The following is a 26,770-nucleotide window of genomic DNA, read 5'->3' as shown; positions in this document are numbered from 1 at the left end:
GAAACCTGGACAGCTAGCTACACTGCGATGCAGAGCGCCTCTCTTTCAGAGCCTGCCACTTGAGTTTGCTAAACATCTCCGTAGTGCTATCAAGCTTACCAGATAACACTGTGACGAAACGCGCCCCTCTTCTTTGGATCTTCTCTATCTCCTCCGTCGACCCGACCTGGTACGGATCCCGCACTGATGAGCAATACTCAAGTATAGGTCGAACGAGTGTTTTGTAAGTCACCTCTTTGTTGACGGACTACATTTTCTAAGGACTCTCCCAATGAATCTCAACCTGGCACCCGCCTTACCAGCAATTAATTTTATATGATCATTCCACTTCAAATCGTTCCGCACGCATACTCCCAGATATTTTACAGAAGTAACTGCTACCAGTGTTTGTTCCGCTATCATATAATCATACAATAAAGGATCCTTCTTTCTATGTATTCGCGATACATTACATTTATCGATGTACCCGGCCCGTAAAGGATCTTGCAAGAATGGGACCAACGACGACTGAAGAAAATCGTTCAACGTGACACAGGTACATTCCTTCTGAAAATTGCTGCAGATTTCAATGGTGGACTATCAACCAATGTCGGCATGTGAACCATTCAATGAAAGATCATCGATATTGGCTTTCGCAACCGGAGGCCCAATCGCATACCCTTGAAGACTGCACGATAGAAAGCTTTAGCCTCATTTGGGCCCATCAACACCGACACTGGACTATTGATGACTGGAAACTTGTTGCCTGGACGGACGAGTCTCGTTTCAAATTGTATCGAGTGGATGGACGTAACATTAGAACCGATAGCGAGAACACAATTTAAAAAGTCGGAGCTATCACTTTTCAGCACGCCCTCGTATCAATGATTTACTGCTGCTGCGAATGATTCATTTTTCCAGTGATGTAGTGTGAATGATTCAGGAAATAGGGTAATGGATAACGTTAGCTCATAGCTTATAGATCTACAGACTGACATAACAAAACACAGTACAAACAGTTTCTGACACGGGACTCTTGGAGAAGCGAAATTTTATCTTCACTGGGTTATCAAACACTCACTGATCTTTTTAAATTTTTAGTACTGAAAACAAAAGGAAAGCTCTAAAGGAAGTATCACACTCAGTATCCATTGCAGAAACAAAATGTTGCTACCTTAACCATGAGACAGATGTTCACTATCTGTGACATGAAAACGAAAAGGTTTGTTCGATTTGATTACTTGCACCATATTATAACCTACGATATCATTTTTTTATAGGAAAAGATTCTTAACAAAGATAACTGCAGTCAGAACTATCTACGGCGTTAGTTCGAGAAGTTAATGCAGGCCGTTGCACAAGCGTTTCGGAATTCTGCCTATGCCACCACTCCGCATATACACCGATCAGCCAGAACCTCATAGCTGGTATGTCCATCTTTGGCACGGATAACAGCGGCAAAGCGTCGTGGCATGGAAGAAATAAGGTCTTGGTAAATCGCTGGAGGGAGCAGGCACCACATTTGCATACACAAGTCACCTAATTCTCTTTAATTCCGAGGATTTTTGGGGGGGGGGGGGGGGCGATGAATTCTGACGCCACATTCAATCCCAGAAATTGGGTTCAGATCTGGTGAGTCGTGGGGCAGCACATCAACTGGAACTCGTGACTGTGTTCCTCGAACCACTCTATCGCACTAGTAGCCTTGTGATGAGGCGCGTTATCTTGCTGAAAAATGCCACTGCCGTCGGGAAACCAGATCGTCATCAAGGGGTGTATGTAGTCTGGAGCTTGGCCATCATGGTTCCATGCATGAGCCTCACTGGACCCAAGCTTGCCGACATGCCCAGAGCATAGTGAATCCGCTATCAGCTTGTCTCCGTCCAGCAGTACAGGTGTCAAAGTGTTGTTCTCCTGGAAGAGGACTGATTCGCACCCTCCCATCGGCACGAAAAAGATATCGGGATTCATCAGACAACACGACGCTCTGCCACTGTGCCAATGTCCCGTGCCGAAGGTCACGTAGTCACGTGCCGATTAAAATTGGCCATGCATGTGTCGTTGGCTTCGGAGGCCCATCGTTAGCAGTGTTCGGCGCACTGTGTGTTCAGACACACTTGTGCTCTCCCCAGCATTATAGTCTGATGTTAGTTACACCACAGTTCCCTGCTCGTCCTGTGTTACCAGTCCGCGAAGCCTACGATGTCCGACATCCGTAATGAGGTGTGGCTGTCAACACCACGACGTCTGGACATGGTTTCACGTTGGTTTCGCCACGTTCTGAAGACACTCACCACAGCAATCCTCGAACACCCGACAAGTCGTGCAGTCTCCAAAATGCTCATGCCGAGCCTCCGGGTACTCGCAGTCTGCCCTCGGTCAAACTCAGATAGACCACAATGTCTTCCCCATTCTACACATGGACAGCACGCTCACTGATACTACATGCACCGTGTGTGTGTCTGACTAGCAGTCATTCCCCGCTATCGCCTGGACGGGCTTATATCGATACCAAGTCGGTGGTCATAATATTCTGGCTGATCGGTGTATTGCATCATGGGATTTGTGGCTGTTGTTTTGAAGGACCTGCTACATTCGCTCAGTCAACATGAGACGAGAAAATTGATTCCCACTTGGCTAACTCTTCTTTAACCACTATACAGAAAGATGTGGTGCGGCTCACACAGTCAAGTGATTTCCTTCGGGCAAAAAAGACACCTGAAGATGAAAGTTTCTGACACAGATAATAAATAAATTCTATTTTCTCTTGACGCTCCTTTGTCCCAACTGAAAAGCAAGTCTGAAAGCAAAATATGTATACTGACATGTTTTACTAGTCTTTAATGCATTACTATTTACATAACAGGTAAATGGTCACGCAGCATGTAGCCATCAAAATTTTAATGTCTTTACTCGTATCAGCATGCATGCAACAGCATGCACGTGTGGTATGTTCCAAACCACCGCACTTGTCAACGAGTTCTGTTGGTGATAAAAAGTCTTGGGCTAGAGACGATTTGTATACCCAACAGAACGATGATCTAAGTGTCACTATCGTACAGTACATGGTCAAAGTATGAATATTGCACACATGCTCCTCCTTAGGAGAATGGAGCAGATCGGTTAGCTCTCTTTGCATTTGACGGGGTCTACGGTGACCTTGATGGGACTTATGAAGGCACCTTTAGTTCATGGGCGATTCTTCGGAAAACCCCACTAAAAGGGATTTTTACAGTATTTTTTTTTTGTTACCAGTGGGCCAAAACCCGCAGAGGATTAGAAGACAGCTATCCACTGCTGTGTGTTGCTGAAATTTTTAGGCGTTTCCAAGATACACAGCTTCAAAATTACTATCTAAAGGTAGGCATGTTGCTATTGCATGTATTGTAAAGTTTGAACATAATTATGTAGCTGTATCCTAGCATTTCGGTCCCATCTTTTGCAGCTCAGAAGACGAAAACAGAGACTTGCCGAAACAGGTCATCTGTATGAAAAACGATCTTGTCAGTCGAGAATTTATTCAGTAGTCATAATACAACAGATCACTCGCACTCTGACAATGTCAGAACCTTATAAGAATATTCTTTTGTTTTAAAAGCTCCTTCGGCTGCTCTGTCCTATGCGGTCGCGCACTGTCATCCATAAAAATGACGTCAGAGCCACATGCATCCCTAAAAAAAAATCAATGACCAGTCAGTGTACTGAGTTCAAAGATTTGGAAGTCAGTACACTTCTGGAACATTATGCCTCCCCACGCCGTGACAACCAGACCACCAAAACAATCATGTTCGACGATGTTTAGTTAGTTAGTTGGTTGCGTGTTCCATTGGTCAATGGACTTCGCTCAGTACGGTAGCCATTATGATGTGGAACGTGTCAAGTGTAGAAAAAATGCACATATGAAATAAATTTTTTAATATATATATATATATATATATATATATATTACAATACTGAGTTAAAGATTAATATTTCTATTATTTACCCCATTCTCTTAAATGGCACAAAATGCATATACTATATTTATAGATTTATTTATTCCTATTCAAGAATTCATCTATGGTATACAAGAAGTTGTCAAGGAGATATGATTTCAATTTATTTTTGAAGCTATACTGCTGTCTGTCAGACTTTTGTTTCATTTGGTAATTTGTCGAAAATTTTTATAACAGCATAGGATAGTGTAAGTTATTCTTTTTTGTGGTATTATAATCATGAATGTCACTGTTGTTTTTAAACTGGTCCATGTTGTTGAGAACAAATTTCATTAGTGAGTAAATGTACTGTGAGGCTGTTGTAAGAATACTCAATCTTTTAAAAATATGACTACAAGATGTGGACTATGAACTCCACACATTATTCTAAACACTTTCCTTTGAGCAGTGAATACTTTTTGTCTAAATGTTGAGTTACTCCAAAATATTATTCCATATAACATCAGAGAGTGAAAGTATGCAAAGTATGTGAGCTTACTAATTCCTATATCCTAAAAATTGGCAATTATTCGGATTGCAAAAGTTGCTGAACCTAGTCGCTTTAGAAGATCCAAAATATAAATTTTCCAATTAAGATTCTCATCTATATGTACACCAAAAAACTTAGTATGTTCTACCCTGTCTACTGACCTCAGTTGATGTGTTATTTATTGAAGGAACTGTACTTTTTGCAGCAGAAAATTGGATGTACTGTGTTTTTTCAAAATTTTGAGCAAGCCCAACTACAGAAAACGAATTAATGACTTTTCCAAAGACCTTATTTGTATCATTTTCAATTGGAGTTTCTTTTAATGGATTAATAATGACACTTGTATCATCAGCAAACAGTGTCAGTTCAGCTTTCTGTTTCAGGTAGGAAGGGAGGTTGTTCATATATATCAAGAACAAAAGGGGACCCATGATTGAACCTTATGGAACACCTGATGTAATTTCACCCCAGTTAGATGAAGTTGCATATGTATTTAAATCACTTGACCAATACAAGGAAACTTTTTGCTTCCTGTTCTGAAGGTACGACTTAAACCACTCATATGCTATTCCATTTATAACATAGAACTGTAATTTCTGTAACATAATGTCATGGTTCACACAATCAAATGCTTTGGACAAGTCACAGAAAAATCCTATTGGTGACATTTCACTATTTGAAGACTCTATTATATGGACAGTGAAACTGTATATTACTGTCTCAGTGCAACAGCATTTTCGAAATCCAAACTGTGATTTACTAGGTTTCCCATTACTGTTGAAATGGCTAACCACTCTTGAGTACATTACATTCTCTAAGATTTTCGAAAATGCTGTAAGCAAGGATACTGGCCGATAATTATTGGCGTCTGTAGTGTCCCCCTTTTTGTAGAGAGGCCTGACAATGGAATATTTTAACCTGTGTGGGAAAATACCTTGAGTTAGTGATGCATTACACGTGTGACTCAGAACATCAGCTGTAATTTCTCCACATTCTTTTAATACCTTATTAGAGATGTCATCCACTTCAACAGAAAAATTATTTTTCAAAGATTTAATAATTTTCTGGGGTCATTACTTGTTGCCAGCTCTCGCCATACAATGGACATTGGCGAATATGATCATTTTGGTGGTCAAGGTGTTATGGTGTGAGGAGATATAATGTTCCAGCAGTGTACTGACTTGCAAATCTTTGGACACGCGGACTCTATCGGTCAATGTTATTGTGACACTTTACTCCTTCCCCATGCCCTTGTTTTCAGGTGTGTGTGCGGGCCTGATTTATTTTTTCTGGATGACAATGCGCGACCGCATCGAATGGCGCAGGCGTAGCACGTCTTGGAACGATAGGATATTCTGCCAATGGAATGTCCTCCCATTACTCCGACTTAAATCTCACCGAGCACTTGTGGGAGCATTGGGAAGACGCACTGTAGAACGTCCAGATGCACCAACGACCATGCAACAGTTGAGAACCGCACTGGTAGAGGAATGGAACACCCTACCACAAGTAAATTCTTTCTAACCTTATGGCCAGCATGGTAGGGCTTTGCAAGGCATGTATTGCAGAATATGCATGCACACACCCTAACAACAATAATGTCCCATTTTTTATGATCTCCAGGGGACCATCACAAATCGAGCTGACCTCTGTGTAATTATTGTTTTTCGACCTAAGTGTCGTTTTTGTTCATCTCACTGCGAATTCCTTTCAGTAACCTTCTGTACTACACTGTAGGAGTTGTTCCCGTGCATGCTCCAAGTTTAATCAAGCTATGTTTGCCATTAAAGTTACTGTGGTGCTTAGGTTTCGCACACTAGTGTATTTTTAAGAAAAATATATTTCCGAAAAGTGGTAGAATACGATTAAAAAGCAAGCACTGAGGTTTACGTACAAACTTAATTCTACATCTACATCTATAATCATACTCCGCAAGCCTCCCGCCGGTGCGTGGCGGAGGGTACCTTGAGTACCTCTATCGGTTCTCCCTTCTGTTCCAGTCTCGTATTGTTCATGAAAAGAAAGATTCTCGGTAAGCCTCTGTGTGGGCTCTAATCTCTCTGATTTTACCCTCATGGTCTTTTCGCGAGATATACGTAGGAGGGAGCAATATACTGCTTGACTCCTCGCTGAAGGTATGTTCTCGAAACTTCAACAAAAGCCCGTACAGAGCTACTGAGCGTCTCTCTTGCAGAGTATTCCACTGGAGTTTATCTATCATCTCCGTAAAGCTCTCGCGATTACTGAATGATCCTGTAACGAAGCGCGCTGCTCTCCGTTGGATCTTCTCTAGCTCTTCTATCAACCCTGTCTGGTACGGATCCCACACCGGTGAGCAGTATTCAAGCAGTGGGCGAACAAGTGTACTGTAACCTACTTCCTTTGTTTTCCGACTGCATTTCCTTAGGATTCTTCCAATGAATCTCAGTCTGGCATCTGCTTTACCGACGATTAATTTTATATGATGACTCCATTTTAAATCACTCCTAATGCCTACTCCCAGATAATTTATGGAATTAACTGCTTCCAGTTGCTGACCTGCTATATTGTAGCTGAATAATAAGGGATCTTTCTTTCTATGTATTCGCAGCACATTACGCTTGTCTACATTGAGATTAAATTGCCATTCGCTGCACCATTCGTCAATTCGTTCCAAATCATCCTTTATTTCAATTTTCCATTGTTACAATCTCTCGATATATAGACAGGTGTGTATATAGACAGGTGTGTATACAGACAGGTTATCCATTCCGCGAAACGACATTGTCGACGATTTTTGACTGTTATCGGCATTGATATTAGCAAAATATCATTCCTGGGAATTCCAAGACTGTCCAGAATGTTTTAATTTCAATTCTGAAGTTCGATAACAAATGATGTGTTTACAAATTTTTTTCGTCTATTTGTACTATGAAATCCTGATTCTTGCAAAATTTAATGATTCCACGTCAACAGGAAGTACCCTAAAGGTTGTAATGAGTGAGTTTGGGAATATCAAACAGGTAAAAATGCCAGAGATTCTCGATTCTCGGAAATGGATGAACAGTCTATACACATAATTAAATTTGTACGGAATGCTCAATGCCCGAGCTCTACTTGCACCTCGCCAATTTTTTTCCTAACTGCCAGGTACCTTTCTCTGCTCCGAGGGGTTACGGTAAACTATTGCAGGAAGTTGTCTGTGATCTTGTGGAAACTTTTGGACTTGGCCAGAGGTCCTCACTAACTTCATTGTCGATGAGACTTTAATAGACGAGGGGGTATCAGTGGGACGCGCTGAACAATACGTCCCTCGGGCAGTCTGGACTCTGCCAGCTAAGAGGGACTCTTCGGAGTCGGAGTCTGTTAATTTCGAGTCCCGAGAGTGGAACTTGGCAGCGCCGGACTCCACAGAGGGTGGAGCCCTCGCTGGCGCGGGGGCGGGCGGGGGTGACAGGGGGAGGCGGCGGGCCGGCCGGCCAATTAGGGACGACGCCGACGCCGACGCCGAGCGACGCCGCGACGTCCGACGCAGGCGTCAACAAGACGGATGGCGCCATCTTGCGGCCGGGCCGCGCTCTGCCGGAGAGCACCGCAAACAGCCGGACGTCCATCGCTGCCCGACGGCGGACCGGGGGAAAGGAAAAAAGCGCCAGAACAGGCGAGGATCCTGGTGGCTCGCCGCACCGATGTTGGTGTTGTTGTTGACGTCTTCTGTCCGGTTTGATGCAGCTCTCCACCAGGGACGGGATAATCGACTGGTCGTAACATCAGACTGCTCAATCGATTATTTTCTCATTCAGCATTTTTTTTATAATTCGGACGAAACAACCAAGTGAAACTAGTCTCTCCCGCCATGTGAGCTATATGAATGTTTATCCGCCGTTCTCCTGGTTTCGTCGTTTCACTTAAGGGGATGTTTACAGCCTTTAGCCCGAAAAAAGCATGTTCTTTTAGAATTCTCGGGATCTGTTATAGATAACAATGTCGATTTTGGTCAAAATATTTATTGATATATCCTCTACAAAGCGGAATTTTTTCGACCGGAAATGTCAAAGAGCAAAGGCAGAAGTGCCGTCGGAACGAAACAAAATTTCGATGTAGACCACCACGCGCGGTATGTCGCAGGTCAGCCGGATCGTCTGAAATCAAAATTGAGTTGAATTTAGCGAAGTATGTAAGATTCTTTAGGAGTTGTCCATCGCTTAAGTTATTTGGACTATAGGAAACAAAATGGCGGCCATTTGAAAAAAATGGGATTTTTCATCGTTTTTTCGACTTCGTCGGCCAAGTAATTGTAGCAGATGGATCGGAATAAAAGTGCTACAACTCCTCGACAATTTAGTTAGCTTCATCGGAAACAAAGAATCATGCCAATCGGTTCAGTAACGTCATTTCGAGAAAAACGCGTCTGAATTTTCGACTACATGCAATATTATGCAACTTATCTTCAATCTGCTACTCCGGGTCCATAAACTTGTCCTTCCTCTTCCTCACAGAGGGCGTTCTGCCCCATCTGGGCCATCCTGCGCTGCTCCAGAGCCGCTCGTACAGCCGGTGTCAAGCTGTTTTCGGCTGCTTGAATCCGGTGGTCGTCCGAATGCTTGGCGAACTGCGTCGAATAGAGTCCCAGGGTGACGTCCATCGTTGTCATGGTCTTCAGAATTGCTGAATACCCTTTGTTGAAGCTGCTCACTGCCACGAAAAGTCGCAATCTCCACAGTCTTCGCACCAGAGAGCATTTGCTTGGAGGCTAACTTCCAAACACACGCGTTCAAACTTTCATTTGAATTTTGTGCGTTTCCTCCCAAGCACCGGTACAATAACTCGTCCTCCGAAAGAAGAGATCGATTTCAGGCAGGTCCAACTGCGAATAACAAACATTTCCGTTCTGTATTCGGAAAAACCGTTTCACGGGTGGATTCTAAACACTTTTATGGATCCAAAACTGCAACTTACAAAAAATTAATTTTTTTAACCAAAAGATAGTAAACCTCCCCTTAATGAGAGACAACGGACTGACACAGTCCTGCGATGGTTTCGGCGTTTATACGAATGTCTCCACACATCGATTATACTTAGGTACGCATAAACCCATTTTGAGGAGCGGTCAGAGGAGTGAATCGCGGGGACACTGTGTGTAGTACTGGGAGTTTTCCCTATACATATTACAATTCGCTACAGAGCAGCTGCCTACTCGTTGAAGAGGGGAAGATGCGACAGAGTAAGAGAAATAACTGGACAAGACGCAAGTGACAAACTGAAATTAAACAACAGCTTTAGATATAACTGTTTTGTAAATAAAACCGCCTTTTAATGTTGCATCTGTAATTTATTTTTCCCAGACGCGTTTAGCCTTTTTCTTACTCTCAGACATCTTCAGTGGAAACTAGAACAATACAGCTTTGTTATTTTTAGATGATCGGACAGTTCACGTCGGTATAAAAAAGGCAAGCCTCTAGGTCAACGCAATCAAAAGAGACGGTCAGTAATGTTACATATTTTCATACTCATAAACTCACTCATCAAAACCTCGAGGGCATTTCCCTTTCATCTAGAATCTACATCTACATCTACATGGATACTCTGCAAATCACATTTAAGTGCCTGGCAGAGGGTTCATCGAACCACCTTCACAATTCTCTATTATTCCAATCTCGTACAGCGCGCGGAAAGAATGAACACCTGTATCTTTCCGTACGAGCTCTGATTTCCCTTATTTTATCGTGATGATCGTTCGTCCCTATGTAAGTCGGTGTCAACAAAATCTTTTCGCATTTGGAAGAGGAAGCTGGTGATTGGAATTTCGTGAGAAGATTGCATCGCAACGAAAAACGCCTTTCTTTTAATGATGTCCAGCCCAAATCCTGTATCACTTCTGTGACACTCTCTCCCATATTTCGTGATAATACAAAACGTGCTGCCTTTCTTTGAACTTTTTCGATGTACTCCGTCAGTCCTATCTGGTAAGGATCCCACACCGTGCAGTAGTATTCTACAAGAGAACGAACAAGCGTAGTGTAGACAGTCTCCTTAGTAGATGTGTTACATTTTCTAAGTGTCTTGCAAATAAAACACAGCCTTTCGTTATCCTTCCCCACAACATTTTCTATGTGTTCCTATTAATTTAAGTTGTTCGTAATTGTAATACCTAGGTGTTTAGTTGAATTTACGGTTTTTAGATTAGACTGATTTATCGTGTAACCGAAGTTTAACGAGTTCCTTTTAGCATTCATGTGGATGACCTCACTCTTTTCGTTATTTAGCGTCAACTGCCACTTTTCGCACCATTCAGATATCTTTTCTAAATCGTTTTGCTGTTTGTTTTGTTCTTCTGATGAATTTATTAGTCGATAAACGACAGCGTCATCTGCAAACAACCGAAGGCGGCTGCTCAGATTGTCTCCAAAATCGTTTATATAGATAGGGAACATGAAATCATGTAATTTTGCAATAAGAAATGTTTCACAGTGTAAGTAAAGGAAGATAAATCTGAAGAGTGAAAGTTTGTAATTACATCATACGAAAAAATTTTTATGCCATTTGTTGCTCGACCGTCCGTCTGTCCGTTTGTTAGGACCATTTCTTCACAGAAACCGCTAAACCTATAAAGTTGAAATTTATGTCACATATTTAGAGCTGTAGTTCCTTGGCACTGTAAACAATTTAAGCTTCTGAGTCAATGCAGTCAAGCGATACCACCATTTATGTCAAGTAGTTTGATATTCCCAAACTCACTCGTTACAACCTGTAGGGTAGAATCATTAAATTTTGCAAGAATCAGGATTTCATAGTACAATAGTTATCGACAATGATACTGGCAAAATGTCGGTCCCAGGGATTCCAGGACTCTCCAGAATTTTTTAATTTCAAGCTTGAAGTCGAATAACAACAGACAAAAAAATACGATGGTCATCCCAAAGGCAAGGTTTCCTATTTTTTTATAATTACATAGATCCGTTTATTTCTACAATGGTTTTTATCAGTTTACAGCTTGAACATTTCGCTATTTTTCGACATAATGACCATTTCCGTCGATGCATTTTTGTAGACGCTGTGGCAGTTTTTGTATGCCCATGTCATACCAGCTCGCCGCCATGCTGTTCAGAAAGTTGTGAACATCTTCTTTCACTTCGTCGTCGGAGCTGAATCGCTTTCCGGCCAAATGTTCTTTTAACTTAGGGAACAGGTGAAAGTCACTGGGCGCCAAGTCATGACTATAGGGTGGATGGGTGATTATGTTCCACTGAAACTGTTGCAGGAGAGCAACGGTTTGCCGAGCGATGTGTGGGCGAGCGTTGTCATGGAGAATGTGGACGCCTTTGCTCAACATTCCTCTTCTCCGGTTCCGAATTGCCCGTTTGAGTTTTTTCACAGTCTAACAGTATCTGACAGCGTTAATTGTGGTCCCAGTGGGCATAAAGTTGTCCAACCTTACCCCTTTCCGATCCCAAAAAACGGTTGTCATGACTGTACCGGCAGACTTTGTTTGTTTGAATTTCCGCGGCTTTGTCATCCGTGACAATTTAGTCCAGAAAGTTGTCCTGTTCGGTCGCAGGGCGGTGAAGAAATGCGCGGGAATCATCCTCGTTGCCGCATGTGGTCCTCAGTCAGCACCCATCTCGCCCCCACCTTCCGGTAGTCCAATGTTTCCGTAAAAATTCTGTGAGCGGTGCTTCAGGAAACCTCAGGAACCGACGTCCAGAGATCATCCAGAGTGATCCGCCGATCTTCACACATGCTTTGCTCAACCTTCAACACTCTCTCCTCAGAAAGTGACGGTCTCCCGCTCCTTTATTCGTCGTTTCGGTCCGACCAGCTGCAAACTCTCTACACCACTGACGAACATTTTTGACATCCATGCACGATTCACGATACACTTCCGTCAATTCGCGACGGATTTCAATCGGCGCAGTGCCCTTTGCTTTCAAAAACGGAATAACTGCGAGAAATTCGCACTTGGCGGTAACAACCAACGGGAGCTCCATTCTCGACGGCTGCCAAGCCAAGAATGAACGTCTCAGCGCGGCGTGCGCATGTTTACACACAGCGCGTGAAGCACTCTTCATAACAGCGTGAGCAACTGCCACAGTAACAGAGTTCTGTACTTATAAAAAAATAGGAGACCTTACTGTTGGGAATACCCTCGTACTTGTTTCGCGAAATAGGAGACCTTACTGTTGGGAATACCCTCGTACTTGTTTCGCGTGATATAATCGCAAATCAACAATTTTCTGATTTCTTAGCTTTACCTGTACCATGAAATCTTTATTCTTGCCAAATTTCATGATTCTACGTCAAGGGGACATACCCTATGGGTTTTAATGCGCGACTTCGCGAGTATCAAAATATGTGACATAAACGGCCGTATCTTTTGACTTCATTCACTCAGAAGCTAACGTTCATTACACCGGCAAGAGAACTTAGACCTTAGTATGTAACACAAATTTCAACTTAAGACGTGTAGCCTTTGCTGAGAAAAAGTTTAACAGAACGACGGACAGTCTGATAACAAACGCTAAAAAAATTGTTTTCCGTGTGATGTAATCACAAATTAACGATGTTCTGACTTTTATCCTTTGTTTGTAGTGTGAAATCTTTCGCCTCAGCAAGTTTCGTGGTTCTAAGTCAACCGGAATTTCCCTGTAGGTTTTGATAATTGAGTTTGGTTCGGATGGCTCTGGGCACTATGGGACTTAACATCTGAGGTCATGAGTCCCCTAGGCTTAGAACTACTTAAACGTAGCTAACCTAAGGAAATTAGACACATCAATGCCCGAGACAGAGTTCGAAACTGCGACCGTAGCAGTCGCGCGGTTCCGGACTGAAGCGCCTAGAACGGCTCGGCCACACGGGCCGGCTAAGTGAGTTCGCGAGTATCAAAATATGCGACATAGATGGTCGTATCTTTTGATTTCATGGACTTAGAACTTCACCCTTTTAATCGCCAAGGGATCGTGGATCTCAATATGCGGAATAAATTTCAACTTGATACCTAAAAACGTTCCCGAGCAAAGTTTTGAATAGTCGGACACACACATGGACAGACGGACAAACAACAGAAGGACCCTACTACCGATCGAGGTGTGGAGCCCTAAAAAAAGCTAAAACCATACCTGTTTCCATAAAGGTTAGTCGGATAGATGTGCGATTATAGGCTACAATGTCCGAGAATGATTTTATCCCTGGCGTACAAGAGACGTTAATGGAGTAACCGCCGGCCGCTGTGGCCGAGTGGTTCAAGGCGCTTCAGTCCGGAACCGCACTGCTGCTACGGTCGCAGGTTCGAATCCTGCCTCGGGTATGGATGTGTGTGATGTCCTTAAGTTAGTTCGATTTAAGTAGTTCTAAGTTCTAGGGGACTGATAATTCCAGCTGTTAAGTCCCACAGTGCTCAGAACCATTAGAACTATTTTTGATGATTATAAACGCTGAAAGTAGTAATGTATGAAATGTTCAAAGTACATTATTAGCCTATAATAACAACAACGTAAATTTTTGGTGGAAAAGCCGTCTAGCTAATTAAAATTCTTTTATTTATTATGACTTTTCGGCCACTGCCGTGATCAGTTATCAAAAAGGTTAGAAGTTAATAAAAAAAGACTGTCCGTCAGTACTAAAACCTACACCTAATCCGCGCCTATGCCTGTACACAGGTTTCAGTAGTGACGAAGTGTCTTTTTCTACACGTTCTGTGCTTTTTGATATCTGATCGTGGCAGTAGCCGAAACGTTGTAATAAACGAAGAAATTTTAATAAGCGCTCTAGAAGGTTTCTTCACGAAATATTCACAGTAACTGCGGACTCGTACAGAAAAATATCAGAAAACTGTAAAAAAAAAGTAAGACACGCGAACGCGGTTCCGATGTAAAGTAAGCCGATTGCAAGAAACCGATTTCGCTGCGTAGCGACTGCAACTTTGTGTAGTAGCCGGTCCGGTTTACCGACAGAAATGTTGCTCTGATAAAGTCAGCCCGCATGCGAACGTCACACGCTAGAGTCCTGCCAGCTCCCACTTGCAACGCGTCTGGACTTCAGGTGCAGCGTGTCGGGTAAAACGAAGAATCTCGCTTCTAAATGAACCGATGCAGTGTATAAAAATGGGTCGGTGCAACAGCTTCGAGAACCAAGAGGAAACAACAAGAATGGTGGACCAAGAGGAAGAGTGCTCAGATTGAAATGGTTGGAAGGAAAGTACGCAGTTTTTCTCCCCTACTGTTCAACTTGTTCATCAAATAAGCAACAACAGGATAAAAAAAAGATCAGCGGTCGGATCGAAATCCATTTTGGAATGATGTCGGTGATACGATTCACATTGTAACATTGCGATCTGTTCTGAAAGTCAGGAAGAAGTACAGGAACTGTTGAATATAATGAACAGTCAAATCAGCACAGAATATCTACATCTACGTCTATATCTACATTTACATGGATATTCCGCAAATCACACTCTGGCAGAGGGTTCATCGAACCATCTTCACAATAATTTTCTACACTACTGGCCATTAAAATTGCTACACCAATAAGAAATGCAAATGATAAACGGGTATTCATTGGACAAATATATTATACTAGAACTGACATGTGATTATATTTTCACGCAATTTGGGGGCAAACATCCTGAGAAATCAGTACCCAGAACAACCACCTTTGGCCGTAATAACGGCCTTGATACGCCTGGTCATTGAGTCAAACAGACCTTGGATGGCGTGTACAGATACAGCTGCCCATGCAGCTTCAACACGATACCACAGTTCATCAAGAGTAGTGACTGCTGTATTGTGACGAGCCAGTGGCTCGGCCACCATTGACCAGACGTTTTCATTTGGTGAGAGATCTGGAGAATGTGCTCTGGCCAGGGCAGCAGTCGAACATTTTCTGTATCCAGAAAGGCCCGTACAGGACCTGCAATATGCGGTCGTGCATTATCCTGCTGAAATGTAGGGTTTCGCAGGGATCGAGTGAAGGGTAGAGCCACGGGTGGTAACACATCCGAAATTTAACGTCCACTGTTCAAAGTGCCGTCAATGCGAACAGGAGGTGACCGAGACGTGTAACCAATGGCACCCCATACCATCACGCCAGGTGATACGCCAGTATGGCGATGACGAATACACGTTTCCAATGTGCGTTCACCGCGGTGTCGCCAAACACGTGACCATCATGATGCTGTAAACAGAACCTGGATTCATCCGAAAAAATGACGTTTTGCCATTCGTGCACCCAGGTTCGTCGTTGAGTACACCATCGCAGGCGCTCCTGTCTGTCAGGCAGCGTCAAGGGTAACCGCAGTCACGGTCTACGAGCTGATAGTCCATGGTGCTGCAAACGTCGTCGAACTGTTTTTGCAGATGGTTGTTGTCTTGCAAACGGCCCCATCTGTTGACTCAGGGATCGAGACGTTGTTGCACGATTCGTTACGGATAAGATGCTTGTCATCTCGACTGCTAGTGATACGAAGCCGTTGGGATCCAGTACGGCGTTCCGTATTACCCTCCTGAACCCACCGATTCCATATTCTGCTAACAGTCATTGTATCTCGACCAACGCGAGCAGCAATGTCGCGATACGATAAACCGCATTCGCGATAGGCTACAATCCGACCTTTATCAAAGTCGGGAACGTGATGGTACGCATTTCTCCTCCTTGCACGAGGCATCACAACAACATTTCACCAGGCAACGCCGGTCAACTGCTGTTTGTGTATGAGAAATCGGTTGGGAACTTTCCTCATGTCACCACGTTGTAGGTGTCGCCACCGGCTCCAACCTTGTGTGAATGTTCTGAAAAGCTAATCATTTGCATATCACAGCATCTTCTCCCTATCGGTTAAATTTCGCGTCATCTTCGTGGTGTAGCAATTTTAATGGCCAGTAGTGTATATCATGATGATCGTTTCTCCCTATGTAAGTCGGCGTCAACGAAATATTATCGCATTGGGAAGAGGAAGCGTGCGATTGAAATTTCGTGAGAAGATCCCGCTGTAGCAAGAAACGCTTTTATCTTAATGATGTCCATCCCAAATCCTATATCATGCCAGTGGCATTCTTTCCCCTATTTCGCCAAAATACAGGACGTGCTGCTTTTCTTTGAACTTTCTCGATGGTCTCCGTTTAATCCTATGTGATAAGAATCCCAGACCGCGCAGCGCTACTCGAAAGGTGGACGGACGAGCGTAGTGTGGGCAGTCTCTTTAGTTTATCTGTTACATTTTCTAAGTGTTCTGCCAATAAAACGCAATCTTCGGTTTGCCATCCTCAGAATATTTTCTATGTGTTCTTTTCGATTTAAGTTGTTCGTAATTGTAATTCCTAGGTATTTAGTTGAATTTACGGCCTTTAAACTGGACTGATTTATCGTGTAACCGAAGTTTAACGGATTTTTTTTTTTAACACACATGATGTTGACCTTGAACTTTTCATTAGTTAAAGGCGCTTCAGTCTGGAACCGCACGACCGCTACGGTCGCAGGTTCGAATCCTGCCTCGGGCATGGATGTGTGTGATGTCCTTAGGTTAGTTAGGTTTAAGTAGTTCTAAGTTCTAGGGGACTTATGACCACAGCAGTTGAGTCCCATAGTGCTCAGAGCCATTTGAACCTTTTTTTTTTCATTAGTTAAGGTCAATGGCCAATTTTCGCACAATACAGATATCTTTTCTAAATCGTTTTGCAATTTGTTTTGATCTTCTGATGAATATACTAATCGATAAACAACGTCATCATCTGCAAACAACCTAAGATGGTTGCTTAGATTAACTCGTAAATTGTTTGTACAGTTAAGAAGTAGAGGGCCTACAACACTACCTTGGGGAACGCCAGAAGTCATTTCTGTTTTACTGGATGACTTTCCGTCGGTTACTACGAACTGTGACCTCTTTGACAGGACAACAAGAATCCAGCCATATAACTAAGATGATATTCCATAAGCACGTCATTTCACTACAAGCCGCTTGTGTCAAAAGCCTTCTGGAAATGTAGAAATACGGAGTCAATTTGAAATCCATTGTCAACAACACTCAACACTCGTGCGAGTAAAGAGCTAGTTGTGTTTCACAAGAACGATGTTTTCTAAATCCATGTTGACGGTGTGTCAATAGACCGTTCTGTTCGAAGTAATTTATAATGGTCGATGACAATGTATGTTCCAAAAATCTGCTGCATATCGACGTTAATGATATGGGTCTGTAATTTAGTGCATTACTCCTACTACCTTTCTTGAATATTGGTGTGACCTGTGGATCTTCACATTCTTTGGGTACGTATAGTCTCTGCTCCCGGGATACCTACTAAGTTACTCATGTAGGCCGCTGTTCTTGATTCGAATTCAGGAATATTTACTTCGTTTTCTTTGGTGAAGGAATTTAGGAAGGCTGGGAACAAACCAAAGAAAGATGAAAGCAATGAGGAGTGGCAAAAATTGGATTAGTGAAAGATTCAGAATGACCCAAAAGATTTCATCCTTTCTCCAATTATTCGCTTTTAGCATAAAATTCTTTTTGCATTCGATGAAACCAGTTCTTAGAGCGAGTGGTGCCACTCTTCGTCTGGTTGTTCGGAAACCTTTTTTTTATGATTTAAGATTGTTTCATCTGATGGCGAAAAGTGATTCCATTCATTTTATCTTGAATTTATTGTAACAAGAGAATATCACACGGTACTAGGACAGGGAAATATGGTGGAGGGTTCATAGTGCTGAGCTTCAGGGCATCTAGATACTCAGTTGTTAGTTTCGCTGTAGGCAGTCATGTGTTGTCATGATGTAAAATTATTTTTTCCTTTTAGGCTTTTTCCATAAACTTTTTCAAAAATTTGCAGTAAACAGCCATTCATGTGCCAACTGGCTTTTAATGATGTAGCAGCAATGAGGCTTACTACTAAAAAAAAAAAAAAAAAACCAGCAACCGTCTTCTAAACAGCACTGTGAATTAATAGGACTTTTGCAGACTTAAATTCCTTTCCGAAGACCCGTTGATGCTATTGATAATTCTTTTCAGAGTCATATCAAGAAATCCAATATTCATCACTACTGCCGATATTACAAACCAAATATTATTTTATTATTAATAGCGACAGTGTCTGTGTTGGTGCTGTTACTACATCTATTACAATACAATGTCCTCGATACGCATGCAAGTATGAAGGCCACTGTATTGCAACAAATACAGGTACTCTATTTACACTGACATTGTCACTATTAATAATATAATTACCCCTGGCGGGGTAAAATGTCGGCGCGAAATTATAATAGTTTATCTATGCTTCGTTTTACGAAAGGGCGGGCATTTAGATTCTGACCGCGTGACGTATGGAGGTTTGGACTGGCACTGGGGCGTGCTCGAATAGCCGAAATGATCTGAGGCCACCGCTTATGATAAGTGGGGAAACCTGGGTTCGAGTCTCGGTCTGCAACAAATTTTCATTCGTCACACGCAGCTGCGGCTAATATGTAGTCACAGTCTGCGAATCCATTTTACAAAAATGAAGTGCTGCCTTCGAATTTTTACAGAGTTTTTCTGCAGCAATGTATGCACTGTCGTTTTCGATATGGAGAATCCATCGGCAACAGAGTCTGCACACATCTAACAGTTGATGTAAAATGTTTTAGATTTGAGTCCTATCAATGCCCAACGGCAACTAGATAAAATCATCTGACGTCCGTCTACCTTGTTCAAGCGTTGCGCGAACACTAGCAATATTTTCGTCAGTAACAGCCGTTCTTGGGCGTCCTTCACGAAATTCATCACGAAGAAAAAAATCTGATCTCTTTTGATTTTGCTGTGCCAAAAATCGTCGCCTTAGATGGGGCTTCTTCGGCAGATGAAACCGTTTTTCAAATTGTTTAGAGGTGAATGACGATTGAAAATCGTAAGAAAATTATAATCAGGAAATTCACATTTCAATCTATACAGCTTCTTTGAATTATAATAATTAACAAAATATTAGAGTAAATCGAACAAACTGGACGGCAAGCAACTCGCAAAACATAGAGAGTAGCTGTCAAACGTAAAGAGATTTCATTTGTTTTTAGAATCATGGCATTCTAAAACTTTTCAGTCTTCCTCACACGTTCCTGCTAGAGATGGCTGTTTCAGTTTTGAATAACCGCTACTTTCAATACTTGTTTGGTCTGGGTTGTAGCAAATTTTACATTTTTTTCCTAGTTACTCCGTAAAAACTGCCATAACCATTTGCCCCAGCAGCAGTGCTAATATTTTTGGTTTTCAGTAAAACTTTTTTTTTAAATGAATGACACTTATTCGTAAAATTTGAGCGGTTCTAGGCGCTCCAATCCGGAACCGCGCGCCTTCTACGGTCGCAGGTTCGAATCCTGCCTCGGGCATGGATGTGTGTGATGTCCTTAGGTTGGTTAGGTTTAAGTAGTTATAAGTCTAGGAGATTGATGACCTGAGATGTTAAGTTCCATAGTACTCAGAGCCATTTGAACCATTTGAACAGCCTGCAATGGGGCACCATGTCAAATGCTTCCCGGAAATCTAGAAATATGGAATTGTTGCCTTTCAACCATAGCTCGCAATATATCAGGGTAAGCTCAGTTTCGCAAGAGCGAGGCTTTCTAAAACCGTGCTTATTACTGCATATAAGCTTCTCAGTCTCAAGAAAATTTATTACATTCGAAATGGGAATATGTTCAAGGATTCTGCAGCAAACCGGTATTAGGGATACTGGTCTGTAATTTTGTGAATTCGATCTTTTACTCTTCTTGTATACTGGAGTCATCTGCGCTTTTCTCCAGTCGCTTGTGACTGTGTTCTGTGTGAGAGATTCACGATAAACAGTTAGGTAAGGGACCAGTGCCGTGGAGTACTCTTTGTAAAACCGAATTTCGATTCCATCCCGACCTGGTGATTCATGTGCTTTCAAATCTTTCAATTATGCTTATTACTATATTTCTCGAGGGTTGTCCAGAAAGTAAGTTCCGATCAGTCATGAAATGGAAACCACTGGGAAAATCCGGTAAAGCTTTGCACATATGTGTTGGGCATTGTCTCTAGTATGCCCGTCGATCGTGACGCGTCGCTCTTTTCAGTTTTGAGTGAACAGTGAGCACGTAAAGATGTGTAGGCAATAGCGTCTCCCCCCAAGTATGAGGGCCTGGTTAGAGATTTCGCCTGTGTCATGCAGCCCACACAACACAACTGTCGTGCGGTTCCTTCTTCATGCCAATTCCCGGCCGCACACTGCAGGGGCAATGAAGGCGCTCCTGCAGCGTTTCCGATGAGAAGTGTTTGATCACCCTCAATACAGTCCGTAATTGGCTGCCCCAGAGTCTCATCTCTGCTCACGGGAACCGCTGGCTATGAAGAGCTGCAGACGAGCTGCAGACCAGTGCAGATGACTGGCCGAAAGCACAGGCGGCTGCTTTCTATGACGAGGATACTGGAAAGTTGATACAACACTATGACAATATTCGAAGTTGGAGTGGCGACTGTGTAGAGAAGTAGGTCAAAGGTGTACCTAACTGTTGGAGATAAAACATTCGTGGTTTTCACTGTTGAGCCGTGTATCGACTCGTGCTACACCTTGTACAGGGTGTTTCAAAAATGACCGGTATATTTGAAACGGCAATAAAAACTAAACGAACAGCGATAGAAATACACCGGTTGTTGCAATATGCTTGGGACAACAGTACATTTTCACGCGGACAAACTTTCGAAATTACAGTAGTTACAATTTTCAACAACAGATAGCGCTGCAAGCGATGTGAAAGATATAGAAGACAACGCAGTCTGTGGGTGCGCCATTCTGTACGTCGTCTTTCTGCTGTAAGCGTGTGCTGTTCACAACGTGCAAGTGTGCTGTAGACAACATGGTTTATTCCTTAGAACAGAGGATTTATCTGGTGTTGGAATTCCACAGCCTAGAACACAGTGTTGTTGCAACAAGACGAAGTTTTCAACGGAGGTTTAACGTAACCAAAGGACCGAAAAGCGATACAATAAAGGATCTGTTTGAAAAATTTCAACGGACTGGGAACGTGACGGATGAACGTGCTGGAAAGGTAGGGCGACCGCGTACGGCAACCACAGAGGGCAACGCGCAGCTAGTGCAGCAGGTGATCCAACAGCGGCCTCGGGTTTCCGTTCGCCGTGTTGCAGCTGCGGTCCAAATGACGCCAACGTCCACGTATCGTCTCATGCACCAGAGTTTACACCTCTATCCATACAAAATTCAAACGCGGCAACCCCTCAGCGCCGCTACCATTCGCTAACGATATAGTGCACAGGATTGATGACGGCGATATGCATGTGGGCAGCATTTGGTTTACTGACGAAGCTTATTTTTACCTGGACGGCTTCATCAATAAACAGAACTGTCGCATATGGGGAACCGAAAAGCCCCATGTTGCAGTCCCATCGTCCCTGCATCCTCAAAAAGTACTGGTCTGGGCCGCCATTTCGTCCAAAGGAATCATTGGCCCATTTTTCAGATCCGAAACGATTACTGCATCACGCTATCTGGACATTCTTCGTGGATTTGTGGCGGTACAAACTGCCTTAGACGACACTGCGAACACCTCGTGGTTTATGCAAGATGGTGCCCGGCCACATCGCACGGCCGACGTCTTTAATTTCCTGAATGAATATTTCGATGATCGTGTGATTGCTTTGGGCTATCCGAAACATACAGGAGGCGGCGTGGATTGGCCTCCCTATTCGCCAGACATGAACCGCTGTGACTTCTTTCTGTGGGGACACTTGAAAGGCCAGGTGTACCGCCAGAATCCAGAAACAATTGAACAGCTGAAGCAGTACATCTCATCTGCATGTGAAGCCATTCCGCCAGACACGTTGTCAAAGGTTTCGGGTAATTTCATTCAGAGACTACGCCATATTATTGCTACGCATGGTGGATATGTGGAAAATATCGTACTATAGAGTTTCCCAGACCGCAGCGCCATCTGTTGTTGAAAATTGTAACTACTGTAATTTCGAAAGTTTGTCTGCCTGAAAATGTACTGTTGTCCCAAGCATATTGCAACAAACGGTGTATTTCTATCGCTGCTCGTTTAGTTTTTATTGCCGTTTCAAATATACCGGTCATTTTTGAAACACCCTGTATTTAGATTGCATTGGTTTTCCTTTTCTTCCCCTGACATGTTTGTTTGATATTTTGTCTGTCATTAAGTGGCTGCTTGGTTGTCTTTTCCCTCTGCTATCGATATCTGCGTTTGCTTCCGGGAAACTATGGCGGAAGTGAGATCTTTGCCTGGTTGTAACTTTGTGTGGTGGTGACTCGGAAGTAGGGGCGTTGTGCCCAGAGAGAGTCTGGTGGACACGGGAGGGCAGTGTGGCTCTCCAGCGCGGACCAGAGGTGGCCGCCACGTGATGTATGTCGGTTGTGTGTAACGAGCGGGTCGAGTTGACGGAAGAGCTCCCCGTGGGTTGGTTGTATACAGAATCGCCCCACGAGTAGTTGCTGTTCATTTCACCTTGGTGGGACGTTAACAAGCTTCTTAAAGTCCTCCGTTTCAACACTGGAGTTTAAAAAGTAGACATCTAACATGAAGGAGCGGTCACTACCCGTCAACGTTGCAGAGAAGGCGTGAACTCCGGTGCCAGAGCGTGTTGTCGCGTGACCGTGGCGTGTCGGGTACGCTGGCGACGCGTGCGCGGTCGGATGTGTGGATCCTTGCCATCGGAGGTCGTGTACTGTCTGTTCGAGCATAATTGCAAGTTAACTTCGTGGAAAGTTTAATCATTAAGTAATAAGTTTGCGTAACCAGTGTCTCTTCTGCCTTGTGCCTCCGGCGATCGGGTTTCCTGTCCGCAGCACAGGTGTAATTGAAGACAGTGATCTTTCCTCCTCCTCTCGTTACTGCCCGATGGGAGGTGTAGTTTTGGCAGTGTAATTGTTTCCCTATTCTGTCGTGTGTTATGAGTAAATTCATGCTTCTTGTTGGCTGATCATGTTGTCGCTCATTCAGGACTGTGTGGTGTAATGTTTCCTTGCATGAGGTTAGCTCTAATTCTGTCAGCAAGTTAAGCCATCGTTACAAGTTTTCGCTGGCTAAAAGTCGGTGCAGTGACCAGCCTGAGAGTGGCAATTGTGTTTACGGGCGTATTTAAATTGGTCAGTATTCTGCCTAGCCTGAGCATCCCTGAGTGGGTGATTTGTGGCCGCCTTACACGTCCGTCATATCTGTTATGTTCTAATGATGTTCCAGGACACTTTTGTTTAAAAACTTTTTAAATTCCTCCATTCCTTAATTCCAGTAATCGTGTGTTTGCTGAGACCTTTGATTTTTTTTTAATGGCGGTGTTGGTAGCTTCACTACCTCACTGTACTTTATTAACAAAGTTCTGTATTTACTTTAGTAGCCTGTTTACTAATGTTCTTTAAATTTTTTTAAACTGTTGCATTGCTACAAATTACTTGATTGCCGTTAGCGGCGTGTTTTGGAAGGCTGTTATTGCCGTACTGTTAGCTTCTGTGTTTCTTTTATTTTAATTTTAAGCTGTTGTATTGCTATAAATGACCTGACTGCCATTTTTAAAAGAAATTTTTTAACTGTTGCATTGCTGTAAATTACTTAATTGCCGCTAACGGCGTGTTTAAAAGGCTGTTTATTGGCGCACTGTTAGTTTCTGTAAGATATGAATAAAACTCGACAGTAAACTATTACAAATTTGGCCCCGTTTCCCAACTTGTGGTGTGGCTTGTAGTAACCGTAACCACTGTGTGTGTGTCAACTGTGGTTTCCATTTCGCAACCGATCGGAACTTACTTTCCGGACAACCCTCGTATACAGGAGTCTGTCCTCTCCCCTACCACGCCGGCTGTGTAGATATGCCAACTTACGTTACGCGCACTCTAAGTAGCTTATCGATATAGCGAAGTGGCTTGCAGGTTGGTAGATGCACATAGGTACTAATGTGCGCGTCATTTATGACGGCGGCCGAGTTTAGGTTCGTTCTGCGCACCTGACGTCACGAAACAGAGTCAGCCAATGAATAGAGAACGACGTTGCCAGAGCTCGACTACAGTGCAGAGCACGGACGAGTGTCTTCAGTTTTAGAAACGTTCAGTCATAAATAAAGTAACTGAACAAAAGGAATGTCTTGATAGCAGACTTCCTTTTATAGAAAGTTTGGAAAAAAGCATTCTTTATACCAATTGAGTCATATTCTATTAATTAATTAAACCAAACAAGCAATTAGCCTCCTAATTCAGGCGATAGCAAGGAAAGGTGTTTGTATCATTCTCACTAACCGTTTTTTCGCAATAAAGAACAGCGGCAATTGTTCATTTCCTATTGTACTTCGACGAAACGTGAGTAATTCATAATCATACCAACAGTGTTCGTCGGTATTTTGCGTGATCGTTTAACGTCGTCCGGGAGATATATTGAATGACGAGCTGCGTTAGCGTAATGGTTAAAGTGTATGGCTGCTAAGCGAAAGGTTCTGAGTTCAAACCTTGATTGGTGCTTAATGTTTTCTTTTATTTAAAAACAATATCGAAGTGTCTTACTTCATGAATTTTATTCGTTAGAATGTAATTTTTTGAAATTTCTAGTGGCAACTAAAATCGACCATATGGAAAGTATACGCTATGGACTTTTACCTCTGCAAACTCTTCAAAATTTCGTGCAATGGTTTACTACATCTAATGCTGCACAATAACTGCGTTGAATATCGAAACAAAATTAAGTCATTTATGGGGGGAAAGTATCAGTCAAGAAGATGTGTAAAAATCAAATTTTTGAGCCAAATTGTTTTTGTGAAATCGAATGATAAAGTGTGTCAAAGCAGTCGAAACGCCATGTGTCTGCATAGGCGAGCAGTGCAATGATGACAAAATCGCGCACATCGCGGAATGCGGGGAGCACGTCTCTGTAGCAGCGAATGGGTTACTGCGACCGTGGTGGCTTTACTTCATAAACTGCGCACTCCCCCCTAAACGTAAGTTTGCGAACTATACTATGGCGCTGCTTCTCTTGGCGCGTACAACTGGCAACTCAGCAATCTCCCGCGTCTGGGCGGGCATGCGCGAACCGCCAAGATAAAAGAACTGAACTATAACTTCATTTGATGTAGTTGTAGATAGGTACTGACGTCATCTGAGCACGCTCTGATGTGTTTAACTAATCGTCAGGATACGACGCAAGTGATGATATCGGTGATTATCGGCTGACTAGAATATAAACACAAGTGAGCCGACATGTCGGCAGACGAGCTGCCCAAAACGCCTGTAAAATACTTGCAATCCGCGCGTTCCGTGCCTCAATCAATCAATAAATCAATCAATCAATGGGGCGGGCGGGCGGCGAGCGAACGGGAGAATCTGAGTCGCGGCTACAGCGGACGGCTGGCCATCCATCACTGCCCGGGGGTTGGCACACCTGCCTCGCTCAATTAGTGCTGCCGGCCGGTCAAGCGGCAAAAAAGGGGGAAGTCCCGAAAAAAATCAGCGCGCTGCCGCCTCCCCCCGGGGGTTAATGAAGGCCGGCCACCCCACACCTGCGACACGCCAGTAATGCGAAAATAATGTTGTTTGGCCATCGCCGTGATGTGTCGCCGGTGAGAGGTGTCCACCAGGGCCTCTGTAACCCCGCTGCGAGTTTACGTCCGCCGTGGTAACTTTGTTTTTTGCGGGGCGTCAGTCTTCTCACTGGTTTTACTCAGCTCGTTGTGACTTGCTCTACTGTACCTGTGGTGTCACCGCCAGACACCACACTTGCTAGGTGGTAGCCTTTAAATCGGCCGCGGTCCGTTAGTATACGTCGGACCCGCGTGTCGCCACTATCAGTGATTGCAGACCGAGCGCCGCCACACGGCAGGTCTAGAGAGACTCCCAAGCACTCGCCCCAGTTGTACAGCCGACTTTGCTAGCGATGGTTCACTGACAAAATACGCTCTCATTTACGAGGGCGGTTCAGAAAGTAACCTCCGATTGGTCACAGTGCGGGTTGTGGGGGGAGTAGCGACGCCATCTGTGCGTTCACGCACTCAACAGGTCAGTCGGCATCAAGCCGTGGTCGAGTGAACGTCGTACCTGCGCTAGTTTAGTTTTTGTGGCAGTTTGAAATGTGTGCTGCAACAGAAAACCCCGCCAAATGTGAAGTGCGTGCTGTCATAAGGTTTTTTACAGCCAAAGGATATTCTGCAGCAGCTATTCATCGTGAGCTTTGTGCCATGTATGGACCAAGAGTTATGAGTGAAGGAGTTGTCCGTGAATGGGTACTTTTATTTAAAAGTGGACGAGAAAACGTTCATGATGAAGAGAGGAGTGGTAGACCATCATTGGTGACTGACGAACTCGTTCAGACAGTTGATGCAAAAGTTCGTGAAAATCGACGTTTCTCAATGTCGGAGTTGTCTACTGGT

At 43.5% G+C, this 26,770-nt stretch overlaps 1 protein-coding gene across 1 annotated transcript in view; it reads right to left on the bottom strand.

Annotated features, from left to right (window-relative positions):
• Nucleotides 1–8,036, bottom strand: part of LOC126427949 (homeotic protein labial-like) — a 48,525-nt gene extending 40,489 nt beyond the window's left edge. Inside the window, exon 1 of the mRNA XM_050089838.1 lies at nt 7,895–8,036. Within this exon, the coding sequence (XP_049945795.1) occupies nt 7,895–8,036 (142 nt within the window). The remainder of the gene's footprint in view (nt 1–7,894) is intronic.
• Between the last annotated feature and the right edge of the window lie 18,734 nt (nt 8,037–26,770).

Source organism: Schistocerca serialis, chromosome 12, assembly GCF_023864345.2.
Source record: "Schistocerca serialis cubense isolate TAMUIC-IGC-003099 chromosome 12, iqSchSeri2.2, whole genome shotgun sequence".
Classification (NCBI taxonomy): domain Eukaryota; kingdom Metazoa; phylum Arthropoda; class Insecta; order Orthoptera; family Acrididae; genus Schistocerca; species Schistocerca serialis.
The sequence above is the reverse complement of the archived record's forward strand: the minus strand, read 5'-3'. Positions and strand labels throughout refer to the sequence as shown.